Source organism: Mchenga conophoros, linkage group LG13 (genome assembly GCF_057382185.1).
Source record: "Mchenga conophoros isolate Kocher_MC1m ecotype Shallow Benthic linkage group LG13, M_conophoros_male_GT1.1, whole genome shotgun sequence".
Lineage (NCBI taxonomy): Eukaryota > Metazoa > Chordata > Actinopteri > Cichliformes > Cichlidae > Mchenga > Mchenga conophoros.
The window spans coordinates 26,298,823-26,315,038 of NC_140538.1; the positions used below are offsets into that span (position 1 = coordinate 26,298,823).

A 16,216-nucleotide genomic window follows, 5' to 3' on the forward strand; every position below is an offset into this window, starting at 1 on the left:
ACCAGTCATCTTCACTTGTTTTATATAGGTGAGCATAGCAGCACATTTGAAGTGGACAAACCAGCCAAACTCCAAGCCCAAAGAGAGGAAATACTACATTGGCGGTTGGTCAGAAGTACATATGTAAAATTGTATCTTTGTTACCAGCAGGCTGTTGTAAAAATTTCTTTAGTTAAATCTACAAAAAAGATAAACAGATAAAATCAAAGATAACACAGTCTGACAGGCAGAAAATACCTATCACATCTCAGAGTGGTGTGAAGTGTCTTTAAAAAAGTGGAGGGCTGGCAGATCTAAACCTATACTGCAGGTGAACAGCGTTTGATAGTCATATCCTTAATAAATAGGAAACTTTCACCTTTCTTGAAGCAGTGTGACACGATCTTGACAGACCACAGAACAAAACATCCAAAGAGTTGTACACAATTCTGTCGTCTATATTTGCATTTATGTTTTAGCATGTTTCAATAAATCACTGCACCTATTTCCCTGCACCTATATAAAGAAATAAGGGTTGGCTCAATATATTTGCACAGTAATGTATGTATAAGTGAAACATTGCAAAAACATAATGCAGCTTTAAAAACAAAAACAAATCCCAGATTTTGCGTGAAGTAAATGTCACTGGGCCCAGTGGAGACAAAGAAAAATAGCTGACATCATTCTTGTGTAAAAACAGTAAAAACTTCTACACACACCTAAAACTGACCCTGTGTTCTTGAATTAAACTTGCTTAATAATTAAAACAGCAGTGTTCTGCTCACCGCTGCTGATCATTATCGGTTTAACACTAATGAAACGATGTAAGTCGTTCTGATCAATCACTAAGTCCTTGAAGTGAGGGCAGCCATTATTGGAGTAATTTGCCATTGCTGGAGTTATAGCTGTGAATTAGATAATTTAGTCAAAATCTAATTAATATTTGGGCGCCTCTAAATTCTTTTCTAGTGTTTAACTCTAAGTCTGTACACCTGTCTGTCAGATCAGTCATGATGCCTGTGCTCAGAGCGTCCTGAGAGCCACAAGCCTGTCCCACATTTTCTCAGCAGAGACGATGAGCTTGTTGATATCTGGAGGATTTTTAATGAGCAGGTAGGAACCACCAAGAACAGCCCCCACAGCACTGAGCAGCAGGCCACGGTTTATCACCTGTGAAGAAATGAATAGATAATTAGTTTGAATTCAGTTATTTGCTTCACAAATCACACAAAGGTTGGTAAATTGCTTCCAGTTTCATGAACATCAGTATCCCAAACATAGCTGCAAAGAAAACACCCAGGCTTTGTTTCCCTGGAGATCCATGGCAGTATGTGACAGGGGTGTGGTCTCTGGCTCTGCTGCAGTGGAGGGATGGTGCAGCGGGCTTGAGGGGCAGTGCCAGCGAGGCTGAGGGTGGAAGGGATTTAATTAATGAACGCTCCTCTTTTTATAGTGACGCTGAGGACCAGAGATGAGGTGCAGAGATGTGCGGAGACTGGAGTTATTGAGGTGCCAACCAGCAAACTCTGTGGCTGAGCTGCCCGGAGGAAAGCATCTAGCTTTTGAAACACCGTACAAATAAAACTGTTGCAATATATGCAAAATGCTCAGATTTCAGCCATTCTTACCTGGCCTGTTAGACAAACTGATAACATGACATTACATCTAAACATGGCACCATTGTATATGTACATACATAACTTAATGTCAACATGATCCCTGTTAGGTAGAGACATAACAATGGTTCCTTGAGTTATGTTATAACTGAATGATTTGTAGGTCATTTATTGTCATAGGGTTAATAAACAACATGTGTTTGTTTCAAAAATTTAAAGTAAATTAAATAATTTGACACCTTTTTAAAATCTTTTTTCTATGTAATTACAATATAATAAAACTTTATTGATCCTGAAGGTTGACCGCGAAGGAAATTGGGTAATTGTTGTAGTTCAGTTGCTTACCTAAAGTGAAGTAATCCCTTCACCCAATCAATGACCTTGCTGTTACTGACACTTTTATAATACATCCTTACACTTCACTGCCACCCTGTCTCTGACCTATATTTTTACCTGTCATTCCATATTCAGTATCACGCCATATTATCGTGTTAACTGTAATGCTTCAGAGATAATATTTCTTTTCTTTCTCCCATGAAGGTCATTTCACCCTTTGCCCAAACAGCCCTACGGGTTGAATCAATTTACAGGGGAGGCTGTGAAAATCCCGGCTGTCCAACTGTCTATTAGAGCAGAAGCCGCCAGCACAGGCAAATCAGACAGTTCAACACAGAGCCAAGGACTAACAGCCTTATCTACAGCCCAGCGAGAGAAACCACAAACGCGTACGGCCGTGATGTGTGTTAAATGGAGAACTGTTTACTCAAGAGTCGCAGCCACCTTTAGTGCTGCTTCTGATAACACTGTCACTTTGCTAATTACAGTGCTTAGCTGTTCAAAGGTACGAAAAGTCCCATCAAAATTAAATTGCATTCATGTGTAGTGCACATTTTTTCCAAGTATTTTACTTTGTTTTGCCAGTGCCACCGCTTGACTGCTTCGTGGTATCTGGTCCTAGTGAAAGTGACCTAGAGACAAGAAAACAGAAAGAATAGCAGATTTAGTTTTCAGACAAAATGATGTGGAAACAGTTACTATTCATTAGTGATACTGTATCCAACTTACCATTGTGTAAAGTGGAATTATTGTCTTTGGCATGAAGAAGTAGAGGATGTTGTCAACATATTTTCTGAAAAGGAACCATTTGGAGTTGACGTGTGCTCGCATCTATGAAACAATACAACAAATGTGTTTGTCAGCCATTTGTCCATTTTATGATATCATTAGGTAGATCTTTCAGCCATATGAGAAACTTTAGACTTCCTTCTTCCTGCCTTTCGATATAATTGCAGCAGTGGAAGATCAAGAGTATTGTTAAGCCAACACATAGTCCTGCTATTTTTTAATTGCTTTATCCATTACTTTTGAGAGAGAGACTTTAAATGCACAGAAGGTTAGAGAACTGTTCTGCTTCAGAAGTGATGAAGAGGATTTTCATCACTTATGCCCATCAACACCTTTTTGTTTTTCAGTTTTAAGGTCAGTGGAAATACATTTTATTGAGCAGTTGGTTCTCAAAATGTACTTCAAAATGGCTTTAGGATGGACGTTTCAAAAGTTTAATGGGTCACCCGGTCACCCTCAGATGAGAGGAAATTGGTTAGGATGTTTAGGAACAACCCAAGAACCACCAAGGATCAAGCCTGCCATGAACTGGAAACTGTTGGAACAGCAGTGTCACTGTCCACCCTTCAAGTGAGTTTTACATCACTGTGGTCTGAGACGTTGCTGACCAAGAAATAAGCCCCTGCCCCAAATCTGATACATTCAAGCTCACCTGCAATTCACAGGTTCCCAAATGGACAAGCAAAATGCCTTCTGGAGAAAATTTCTATGGTCAGATGAGACAATGATCAATGATCAAGTGGTATGTTTGAAGGTATAAAGGCGAGGCGTGCAAACCTAACAACACTGTAACAACTCTCATGCATAGTGGTGGTAGTAGGGCTGTTTTGCTGCCAGTGCTACTGGTACATTGCACAAAATGGATGGAGTAATGAAGAACAAGGGTTACTGACAAATTCTTCAACTTCACCTCAAGCAGCTCAACACCTGAAACTTGGACACAAGTGGATATTACAACGGGAGAATGTTTGGAAAAAGCAAACATCAAAACAGGATTTGGAACAGATAAAGCAGGCTTACATTAAGCCTTTTCTTCACAAAAACTGAAACTTCAACCCACTATGCTTAGAAGCTGTGCCGTGGCAAGAAACCAACCAATTTACGTGACATTTCACCAAATATTAGTGGGATCATATGTCACGGTACTGGGCCTGTGACCCAGTGTTTTGGGTTTTTGGATTAAGTTATATTCTTTGATTTGTTGTTTTTCACATTTTTGGTTCTCTTTATCGTTTTCTCCTTGTGCTATATTTTTAGTTTTCTGTCACTGTGCCTTCCATATTCCACGGTTAGTTACTCTTGTCTCTGTGTTTCTGGTTCCCTAGTTAGTCATGCCTCCATGTCACAGTGTCAAGTCACTTTCTTTGTGTAGGTCTCTTGTTTCCTGTTTTACTTTGACAGTCTCAGTGTTTTCAGTTTTGCTTCCTCCCCGTCTCATTTTGTCAGATTAGCCCCAGCTGTGTTTCCCTCCTGTTTCCTTCGTTACACCCTTGTGTATTTAAGTCCTGGGTTCTCCTCTCCCGGTTGTCGTGTCATTCCCATTTGCTGTGTATGTTTCTCCGTGCTCATCATTTCCCTGGTTTTCTTCAGAGTCTGCTCCTAGTTTCTTAGTTTTCTAGCTTTTCTGTTCTTGTTCCTAGTTTCCAGTTTTAGGTTTTGTTTCTTGTATTCTGTATGTTAGTTTTCTTCAGCACAATAAAGCTGCCTCCCTTAATTCATCCCTTTGTGTTTTGCGAGTCCTGCGTTTGGGTCCAATCCTGCCTGCCACACAGCGTGACATGGCAGTATAAGTATATATTTGACCATTTGTGGATTAGAGAAAATCAAAATAAAATAAAAAATCTAACTTGTGCACCCAATACTTTTTTTAAAATTCATTAAATATGTATGCTGTACAATCATCCCACTATGTAAAAAACAAAAACAAAAAACAGCTCAACAAATTCATACACTGTAAATCATACAGTGTATAAAATTTTGACCACAACTTCCTGCTTTCATATTAAAAAAAATATGTGGATTACTTCAATGTAGTTGTACATGGCCAAGTCAGCAATTGCGTGGTCGTCTGGAACCCGAACTCTGGTATACTCAGGCAGAACAGCACCTAGCGGGATACACAAAGGGCCGTATGGAAATTATTCTGTATGCTCAGCTTTTCTCTCTTCGTTAATCTTTGGTCATTTAAAAAGTGCTTACTGAAATCCTCATTGAATTGATCCATTATCTCGTCAAAGACAATGCAGTCCTCAAAGCCCTATAAAACATGAATAGATGAATTAGTCTCTGTCTAATTCTGCCTTTTCCTCCCCTCATTTAGTGCTACTTACAGCATTCATTCCTTGTCCATAGAAAGGCACTACTGCATGGGCTGCATCACCCATAAGGACGCACGCGTCACCAATGTGATATGGGTTGCATTTGACAGACACCATGGCCTGCGCAGGCAATCGGAAATAATCTCTCTGGAGAGTATCCCTGCAACACAAAAATTGAAATTCAAGAATTACAAACTCATTTTGCACAATTTAATCTGACAGTTGCAACAGACTGTTTTGTGTTTGCCAAAAGAGCATTTATCACAAGACACAAACACAGCTATGCTCTGTTTGTCTAACTAAGCAGCTAAACTGAGAAATTAAAGCAGGCACTTAGCCGTTTATGCCAAAGCACTCTGAATGAGTAACTGAATGAAAGCTTCAAGCGTTTCTGTGCCTCACACAGCCCCCCACCTCTGTCACCCGCAACATATGGTTCACCTCAAATTAGAACCTCACCTCACAAAATCCATATAACTGTAAGTCTGCAATTTCACACTTCACAGAACAGAGCTGTGGATGTGGCTGGAGCTGATGGGATGACGGGAAATAAAAGGCCTTTTGAAGACACTTTGGCAGGTCGGATGAAGAGATAAAGGCAGACGGGGGATTCAGGGAAATGGGTGGGGAGGGAGAAAGTCACTTACGCTCCTATTAGTGGTATGGTGTCAGGGAAGTATTTCTGGAAAAACTCGATGACTTCATCTCCTGTGGTGATCTTCTCAAAATCTTCAAAGGGCATGAAAAGGGTACAGGTGAATGTCTTGTCCTAAATCAGAAAGTAAACAGAGTACACAGAGACGTTAGCTCCCAAATCCATCGTGACACTCTTGATCACAGGATGCTTCACAGGATTAACCTTTTACTGCCTGTTGTTCCAGCAGAGATACATGAGAACTGAACTGTTAGCATCACGCCAAGTTATACATCCAAATGAAAGATTAGACTGTTGTGTGGTCTCACTCATTTTGGCACATTGAATCTTGTTTTTTTCCCCCAAACTATGCTAACTGCATACTAACAGGCCAAAATAAGTACACCTTTATTACAACATCAGTAAATGTAGGAGATTACCATAAAAACAAAGTACCCAAAGCACTTATTTTGCAGAATGGTCAGTTTCAGAATAATATCTAATTATCTTCTGTATTTATTATTTATGCTAATGCTGCTGTTAATGTGAGTTTAACTGCAGGTTTTACACTGCCAGCTATGTATTGCACTTTTTAATAATATGGCTTTAATCATCTAAATCTGGAAAATAGACCAGCTAAATAAACATAGATAATTATAGTATATTGATAGCAATAATAATGATTAACATTCAATTATCAAAAGATATTAAAGTTTTAAGCATTAGCATAATTTGTCTCCTTATGTAACAGTACAGTTAAGGACGAATGTTATTAGTTTTAGTTTTACTGATATTTGGTCATAAAGCATTAGTTAACATAAGATAAGATAAGATAAGATAAGATAAGATAAGATAAGATAAGATAACCTTTATTAGTCCCACACGTGGGAAATTTGTTTTGTCACAGCAGGAAGTGGACAGTGCAAAAGTTATGAGGCAAAAATTAGAATACAATAAGAATAAATACAGTACACAACTGTACAGAATAGAATAAAATAAAATACTATATACAGTAGAATAAAATAAAATAAATATACAATAAGATAAAAATAGAATACAAATACAAATACTATATACAACTGAGTAAAAATACAACGATGACAGAAAGGATTATTGCACTTAGTATTATTGCATATGTATGGATGTGTGTGCTTGATCAGTTAAAGTCTTTATTATGGAGTCTGACAGCAGTGGGGAGGAAAGACCTGCGAAATCTCTCCGTCCCACACCGTGGGTGCCGCAGTCTCCCACTGAAGGAGCTGCTCAGTGCTGTCACAGTCTGCTGCATGGGGTGGGAGATGTTGTCCATCAGGGATGACAGCTTAGCCGCCGTTCTCCTGTCACTCACCACCTCCACTGGGTCCAGAGGGCATCCTAGAACAGAGCTGGCCCTTCGGATCACCCTGTTCAGTCTCTTCCTGTCCCCAGCAGAGATGCTGCCGCCCCAGCAGACCACGCCATAAAAGATAGCAGAAGCCACAACAGAGTCATAGAATTTCTTCAGGAGTGGGCCCTCCACTCCAAACGACCTGAGTCTCCGCAGCAGGTACAGCCTGCTCTGCCCTTTCCTGTAGAGGGCGTCTGAGTTATGAGTCCAGTCCAGTCTATTGTTCAGATGAACACCAAGGTACCTGTAGCTGTCCACAGCCTCAATGTCCATACCCTGGATGTTCAGTGGTTGCAGTGGAGAATGCTTGTGCCTGCGGAAGTCTACCACCAGTTCCTTGGTTTTACTGGCGTTGATCTGGAGGTAGTTCAGCTGGCACCAGTCCACAAAGTCTTGAGTCAGTCCTCTGTACTCCTTGTCGTCCCCATCAGTGATGAGGCCGACTATTGCAGAGTCATCAGAGAACTTCTGCAGGAAGCACTGGGTGGAATTGTGGGAGAAGTCTGCAGTGTAGATGGTGAAGAGGAACGGAGCCAGAACCGTTCCCTGTGGGGCCCCCGTACTGCAGACGACCCTGTCCGACACACAGCCCTGAGTCCTCACATACTGTGGTCGGTCGGTGAGGTAGTCCAGGATCCAGGTAGTGAGGTGATGGTCCACTCCAGAGTTCACCAGCTTGTCCTTTAGAACCGAGGGAAGAATGGTGTTGAAGGCACTGGAGAAATCAAAGAACATGATTCTCACAGTGCTTCCAGTGGTCTCCAGGTGAGCGAGGGAACGATGTAGGAGGTGAATGACGGCATCATCCGCTCCAATGCCAGGCTGGTAGGCAAACTGAAGTGGGTCCAGTGATGAGCTTATTAGGCGCCGAAGCTGAGCCAGGACCAACCGCTCCAGGGTCTTCATCAGGTGGGATGTCAGAGCCACCGGCCTGTAGCTGTTGAGGTCCTTGGGGCGTGAAGTCTTTGGCACTGGTACAACACAGGAGGTTTTCCAGAGCTGTGGGACTCTTCCCAACCTCAGGCTCAGGTTGAAGAGGTGCTCCATCACCCCACACAGTTGGTCCGCGCAGGACCTGACGACCCTCGAGCTGATGCCATCTGGACCCGCTGCCTTCTTGCCATTAATCCTTCTCAGTTCCCTCCTAACCTGGGTGGTTGAGAGAGACAGGCTGGAGCCTTGTGTTGAGTGTGTATTGGATGTTGTTGTTGGGGGTGGGGGGGAGTGAGCAGGGTGAATAGAGGAGGTGTGAAGTGTCTGAGGTGGAACACAACATGCTTGTGTTTTAATCGAGACCCACATATTAGTGGGTCTCGATAAAGTTCCTGTTCCTTTTTGGAAGCAAGTTCAAGTAAAAGTAAGATCAAGAAAAACTGAAGGCCACTGTGTTTATTCCTCCTTCATCATTATCGTTCTGGTTGAAGTAAACAAAAGCACTCACAGATTGCATACCACACAGTACACAAATGACAATATAATCAACACAGTTTGATTATTAAAAGCCTTAAAGACATTCACCTTAAATCCATCACAAATGTTTAATGAAAAAAAATTAATTAGGCAGATGACATTAAAACGTCAGGCAGTTAAACAGGTACCTCACACACTAAACACTTGCATAAAGTGAATCAAATCGCTTTCTAGATTGCAAGTGTCAGCAACTTTGTCTAATTGCTTCAGTGGGTTTCCAGAGATGCACGGCCATTCCAAAGCTTCAGTACCCAAAGCGTTACCAAAAAATTTGCATCCTGGTGCATATAAGGCAGCAGGATGCAGCATTTATAGTTTAAATAGATTTTTTTACTTGATTTTATATGTTTGATTCACACTCACATCTATGGGCAATTTAGAGTTTCCAATTAACCTATCCCCACTAACTAACTGCATGTCTTTGGACAGTGAGAGTAAGCCGGAATACCCAACGAGAATCCACGCAAACATGGGGTGAACATGCAAACTCCACACAGAAAGAGCTCAGCCTGATGGTGGAAATAAACTCAGGACCTTATTGCTGTGAGGCAACAGTGCTAACCACCGTGCCAAAGTGCTGTACCCCGCCGCTCGCCCTAAGACAGCTGGGATAAGCGCCAGCAACCCCCCACCCCCCACGACCCTGAAAAAGGATAAACAGAAGAGAATGGAAGGATGAATTTATGTGTTTGAGAAATCTTCCCTGCTGATCATAGTTTAGAATTTTCCATCCTCAATGTAAACCGAATGCCAGACACCACTGGATGGAAGTTCACTAAGGTTGTGTTTATTTTTGCATTCTGAGCAGGTGTCATCTATCAACATCACAAAGTCCTCCCCGTGGACATTTTAGCACTGTTACCATGGTATCCACAGCAAGGAAGACAATTTTTTTTTCACAGCCGTGTGAAATGTGTTTCTGGGAAATGGGGAGTGAGTGACAGTGTGAAGGCACTCAAAAGTCAGTTGCCTTAACCTAGTCTCCTTTAGGCGAGGAAAAGAGTTGTGCTGATTCAGCCACGTAGACAAATCATTATGGGATTAACCAGATAAAGGAACGACAGAGAGTTGTTGAGTCAGAGAAAAAGATGCAGAGGCACAGGTGGGAAGGAGTGCAACACTGCTGTGTGAAAAGTAGGGTGAACCTCAGGGTGCCAAGATACTTCTGATGAGTAAGCCTCACTTCATAGTTATGAAGTGAGCCTAATTAACTCCATGAGGACATCCCAGAGGTCAGTCAAGCTCTGAAAGGTGCTAGTGTTTGTTTCCTTTAGCTTGCCACATAATATGCAGTAGTAACTTTACAAATAAACAAATCTTGAATTGCTTAATTTCACTGATATAGTTTAGAAATCAGTTCACACTTACCAAGTTGGGCAGGGCGATCATCATAAATGTGTTTCGTGGCCAGATGTGTAGATAATTAGGCTTCATAGCAAACTGGGGATAATGAAGACAGCCAGCAGAAATTAAATGAGCAGAAAGATAACTACCACTGCAGATGAATTTTGCTGAGCCAAATACTAGAAGCGTGCTGACCTCTCCATTAATGGGTAGCATGGTGAGCTCCATGTAGCCATGAGGGATGTAGGTCTGGCTATAGTCGAAGCGGCTACGCCGAAGGAACTGCTTACGTACGGCAGAGAAAGCCCCATCACACCCCACAATCAAGTCTGCCTTGACCTGCTCCTTGGACCCGTCCAACCTGAGAAACACATGAGCAACATGACAAGTTAACTTCATTAAAAACTAAGTAACATGGAGGTTATTTTTAAGAATTAACTGCTTTAATGATTAAGCCACAGAGTTCCTAATTACACAAAAAATACCCATAAGAATTGAATCGTGTAATGAGCAAAGGCTTACTGGAAGCAGTGTCCTATCGCGTACAGAGCTGTCACTGCTTGGCTTTATAGAAAGCCTCTCTTTTCTGATACTTGAGAAAATAAGGTAACTGCTCAGCCTCGAGGCTATTAGCTTAAGGTCTGAATGAGACACAAATGAACTACTGACTCAAAGCCCGAGTTGACTTAAACTGCATCTTCTTGAATGTTCCATTAGATACAGCAGATTTCTATTAAATTTACAATGTCAGAATGTCACTATTATTAGAATCAAAAGCCACATGATGATCATTTAGTGGTCATTAAAACTTTTACTTAGCTACCCATTAACCTTAATCTAGTTAAAGTTTAGCAAGTTCAACTTAATGATAACACTTTATAATATATATAGCCTGGTTTGATTTGAATAGATTCCTTTGTCTGTAACTACATCTTAGAAAATCTTTCTGGCAGAAAGTTCTGAAGACAACATTTCAGTTTTTGTCCATCTATTCAGAAAAAAACAGTTAGCTTATTACTTTATTATTAACAACACACACGACTGACAAATATTTCATTTCATGTTAGATGCGTTTTCTCAAGAATTAAAGTGCTTGACCAATCAAAGCTGAGGTGGAGTACATAAAACCTCAAAACCCAAAAAATCTTGATAATACAAGATGTCACGGTTCTGGGTCCGTTGGACCCAGTATTTTGAGTTTATTATGTTTTGGTTTATTTTTGCATTATGGATTGTTTTCTGATGTTCTGGTGCTCTGTTTATTATTATCATTATGGATCTGTTTCTGTTATTCTTGGTGGGGGATCAGTTCTTAGGTTTTGGGTTCTCATGTGTATTGCAGTTTCTGTTCAGTGTCTAGTCTGTCTCTCAGCGTCATGTCTGCATCTGGTTTAGTACTTCCTGTCTTGTTGTGAAAGTCTTTGTCTTTTGTTAGTGTGTGCAGCTTAGCTCCCCCGTCTCGTTAGCCCTGATCTCCCCCAGCTGTGTCTCCCTTCTGTGGCCCATTTCCTCATTACTACCCTGTGTATATTAGCCCTGTGTTTTCCCATGCTCGGTGTCGCGTCGTACCCTCAGAATTATGCCTGTGTGTTCAGTTCTCGGTGTCATTGTTCTGTTCACGTTTTCGTTTGTCGCCAGCAATAAAGCTAAGGTTCTCAGTCTCAATTCAATTCCAGAGTCTCAGAGTCTCGCATTTGGATCCTCCTCTCCATCCGCCTGCAGACAGAGCCCTGACACAAATTTCTTTTAGATATTAACAACGCTATTTTTTTGGAAATTCATTCTTGACCATGAATGTCAACACAATATTCAGAGTGTGTGTGTGTGTGTGTGTGTGTATATCCCTCTACTGCATAGCGTTGCCCTGAGGCAACAAACCACATTTTCATGCCTCACACTGGCCCTTCAAAAAAAAAAACATCTTTTTTTTTTTTTTTTTTAAATAATGCTACCAGGCACATCTCTTTCCAATAAAATGATGAGTTGAAGGTGGTGTGACTTTCATTTGGGGGGGAGGACTACGGTGGCCCTGAAGTGCAAATCACACCAACAAATTGCTAAACACAACAACAAAATTGAGAAGCACAAAAACAAAACTGAGAATCACAAAATCAAATTAAGAAGCACAAAAACAAATTGAGAAGCACAATTACATTAAGAAAACCGGAAAGGGTAGGTACCAGTCGGCAACAGGAGACATCACTGATTGGACGTCCGCGCTGTTCATCTTTGGAACCGGAAGTTACTCTGCCTGTAGCGCATTTTTTCAAACATGAACATTAGCGGTGACCCAAACATAGCTGTTGCTATTCGAGAATATTTTGATTCAGGACATACATATGAGGTGATACTGGATATGCTCAAGTGTAATCGTGACATTTCAATTAGTATGCGTACACTGAAAACGCAATTAAAAGAATCTGGACTGTACAGACGAGGCAACTATTCTCCACTTCCTGAGGTGAGGCGTGCCATTTTGGCCGAGCTTCGAGGACCAGGACAATTGTTTGGATATCGGACCATGTGGCAAGTTCTCAAACAAAAACACAAGCTGCGTGTCAAGCGTGATGTAGTTATGAGGCTGTTGAGACAACTAAATCCTCAAGGAATCGCTTTGAGAACTCGAAGGAGGTTCACAAGACGCACGTATCACTCCATGGGGCCCAATTACATATGGCATGTAGATGGCTATGATAAACTGAAACCCTTTGGCTTGGCCCTGTCAGGATGTATAGATGGCTTTTCAAGAAGACATGTTGAGTATTGCAGCACCGACAGCGATCAACTCGAAGGAAAATGACGACGGAGGCAAAAATGTCCTTAATATTTTGGGAACTTTATTCCTCATCAACATGCGGCAAAACTTTTCTCATGGGTGCCATTTTGGTATACTTTTTTTTTCTTAGGGGCGTGATGACGCAGCATCCGTGCTCTTACAATGAAACAGTGCCTCCTTGTGGTGGCAACTAAAATACTGTCTCTGTTAAACCACAGTAACCATAATGCAGTTAAACACTGTACAACATGAGTACACACAATGAATATCTTAACACCCCCTCTTGTACTCAGGTTGCTGGAATCAAAGAAAAGTTGTACAATAAACGATAAACAGTTGTACAATCTCTACCACACTTCCTTTTTTCTTTTTCTCTCCTTTTTTCTTTTAAGCACCAAACATAACGTTAGCAAACTTAGCAAGTTTTAGCTTAGAAACAGGTTTGGTCATAACATCTGCAACCATTTCTTCAGTGGTGCAATATAACAGACACATTTTCTCTTCATTTACAATGGACCTTACAAAATGATATTTAATGTCCACATGTTTGCACCTCTGTCGGCTCACAGGGTTTTTAGCCAGGGCAATTGTTCCCTGGTTGTCCTCGTACACTATTGTTTGAGTGTAGCTGTAGTCATCTATACCTTTCAAAAGCTGTTCTAAATATATACACTCTTGCATTGTGGAAGCCAGAGCCATATACTCTGCTTCACAGGTAGAGAGCGCCACAGTGGGCTGTTTCTTGGTCTTCCATGAAACTAAAGAACTGTTGTTACATAGACGTACACAGTAACCAGTAGTGCTGCGTCTGTCGGCAGTGTCACCTGCCCAGTCAGCATCACTGTAGGCCACTAGACCCAAATTTTCATCTGTGTTTCTTCTAAAACACAACTTCTTATCTTTGGACCCTTTGAGATATCTCAACACATGTTTCACAGTTCCCCACTGTTCTTCTGTAGGCTCATGGAAATGTTGCGAAAACTTGCTTACCACAAAACTCAGGTCAGGACGGGTACCTGATGCAAGGTATATAAGACTGCCTACAGCCTCTCTATACATCCTCACATCTCTTATCTTAGTAGCACCTTCTGTGTAACACAACTTCTGATCACAGGGAGTTCCTCTGGGTTTACAGTTCTGCATGTTAGACCTCATCAGTATCTTGTTGACATAGGTTTCTTGTGACATTGTTACACATCCATCAGACTGAGTGAAATCAATACCCAGAAAATGCTTAAGTCTGCCCAAGTCTTTCATCTTAAATTTGACTGAAAGCATTTCTTTCGCATCCTTCATTACCTTTTCATTGCCAGCAGCAATTATCAGGTCGTCCACCCAGATGATCATAATCACCTTACCATCTTTTGTCTCTTTGGTATAAACACAGTGGTCTGCTGGGTTTTGCCTGAAACTGTTCGCTGTTAGGTATTCATGCAAGATCCTATTCCAGATACCACCACATTCTTTTAACCCATACAAGGATTTTTGTAATCTACAGACTAGCCCTTCTCCCTCTTCATAACCTTCTGGCTGATCAATGTAGATTTCATAATCAATACTGTCTCTGTTAAACCACAGTAACCATAATGCAGTTAAACACTGTACAACATGAGTACACACAATGAATATCTTAACAAGACTGATGTGGCTTGTGTGTGGAGCAACAAACAACAACCCGGCTGTTATAGCTCACAATTATATAAACTGTGTAAAGAGTCTTGGTGTGATACCAATGAGATTACGAACATACTTCGGGACTGAGAATGGGACTATGGCAGCAATACAGTGTACCCTCCGTCACACGCACACGGACTATTATGCTGGATCGCCAAGCCACAGTTACGGATCATCTACTGGGAATCAGCGCATAGAGTCATGGTGGTCTTATTTCAGAAGAGGAAGGTGGGTACATTTGTGTCTGGTAGGTGTAAGCTGATCAGATCGTTAAATGCATGGTTTTTTTTACATGCATTTAAGAAAATAGAGTAGCGTCCTGCTGGACGTGTTGAAAAGTTGGATGAGATAGACATTAACAGCCATCACTTTATTGCAGGAACTCAAAATGGTCACCGTCAGCTGTTGTGCCGAAATGAGTATGCTTGCCTAGATTTAACGACGCCAATACAAATTGAAAAACTCAGACCAAACTCTCCACTCCTCACAATCAACACACAGAACAGAGTGAAAAGAATACAGCATTTTTAACAAGAACATTACTGCAGGGTCGCTTCAATATTTATGGAAAACTAATATGCATTACTTTGTTTGACATCCATTTGTGGCATGTTTTAAATGGGACCAAAATGTAACAAACCCTATAAAATGACCAAGAACAAAGCTAAATTGATTCTTAAATATTAATTATATACCCAGGTCTCAGTTTTGGATGGACTTGTTTGGAGACCTAAGAGACTCTGGAAACTTAAATGGAAGCCACGAACACCAATGCTTGCTGAGATTCTGCTTCAGAGGGGTTCTACAGAAAGGCCTGGATGAATGCATAGACCTCTGGAACAAACACAGGATCCGGCCAAGCAGACTTGCATCGTGTCCAGGGGGGATTCCAAACGAACTCTCTCTTGCCTGAATTAACCTTGAAAATGAATTAACCTTTTGCATCAAACTAAATGCAAGGTGTTGTTATTGCTTAAGTTGGTTAATATATATTCATAATTTTACACATAAGTATGATAGAGCAGTTTATAACATGTCACTGCATGCGTTGATTTATATAGTTCCATATTGTCAGCAAAAATCCTTCACTGTTCTATTTTCATTTTGCAGATATGGTTCAAGAGACTGTGGATTTGCTGTTGAGGAGAGGGAACTGGATGTGTTTCCCGAGGAGGGGCTACTGGTTGGATTGTGTGGTGATCCAAACATTTAGGAATATTTACAACAGGCTGTACAACAAAACACACTGCAGCAGCCACAAGACTGGGAATCAGCCACAGAACTGTATTTGGCCCTGAAGGACATAGCTGGGTTTTAGATACCAACTGAACTTCAGTTTGTAATGACATTTGTCAGAGTTACTCTGACGAAGACACACACTGTGTCGAAACGTTAGTTTCTTTCCTTTTTTTTGCACCTAATAAAACCTTTGGACTTACTTGAGTGCTCCAGCCCTTCTGTTTTTCCTTCATTTTTTAATGTTAGTAGTGTTTCCTTTCCCTCTTGCTAAATTGAATATAATATTGTTCATAATATACAGCAACTGGCATGGATTTAAATATTAACATTTAACCAAAAGGAAACATTAAAAATTTTCTTTAATAAAACCATTTACAAATAGTGTCCAGCATTTCTGTCACTTTTCCAACATACACAATATTCAGTGATTCAAAAATCAGTGATGTCTCCTGTTGCCGACTGGTACCTACCCTTTCCGGTTTTCTTAATTTAATTGTGCTTCTCAATTTGTTTTTGTGATTCTTCTTTTGTTTTTGTGCTTCTTGATTTGATTTTGTGATTCTCAATTTTGTTTTTGTGCTTCTCAATTTTGTTTTTGTGCTTCTCAATTTTGTTTTTGTGATTCTCAGTTTTGTTTTTGTGATTTTTAATTTG

General features: G+C 40.8%; 1 protein-coding gene across 1 annotated transcript in view; it reads right to left on the reverse strand.

Moving 5' to 3' along the window:
* Positions 1-5: 5 nt before the first annotated feature.
* Positions 6-16,216, reverse strand: part of kmo (kynurenine 3-monooxygenase) — a 31,375-nt gene continuing 15,164 nt past the window's right edge. Inside the window, exons 8-16 of the mRNA XM_085297529.1 lie at positions 10,069-10,234; positions 9,898-9,969; positions 5,686-5,807; positions 5,051-5,198; positions 4,920-4,977; positions 4,745-4,827; positions 2,661-2,762; positions 2,504-2,563; positions 6-1,149 (exon numbers count right to left, since the gene is read on the reverse strand). Coding sequence (XP_085153655.1) covers positions 1,003-1,149; positions 2,504-2,563; positions 2,661-2,762; positions 4,745-4,827; positions 4,920-4,977; positions 5,051-5,198; positions 5,686-5,807; positions 9,898-9,969; positions 10,069-10,234 — 958 coding nt within the window. The 3' untranslated portion in view covers positions 6-1,002. The remainder of the gene's footprint in view (positions 1,150-2,503; positions 2,564-2,660; positions 2,763-4,744; positions 4,828-4,919; positions 4,978-5,050; positions 5,199-5,685; positions 5,808-9,897; positions 9,970-10,068; positions 10,235-16,216) is intronic.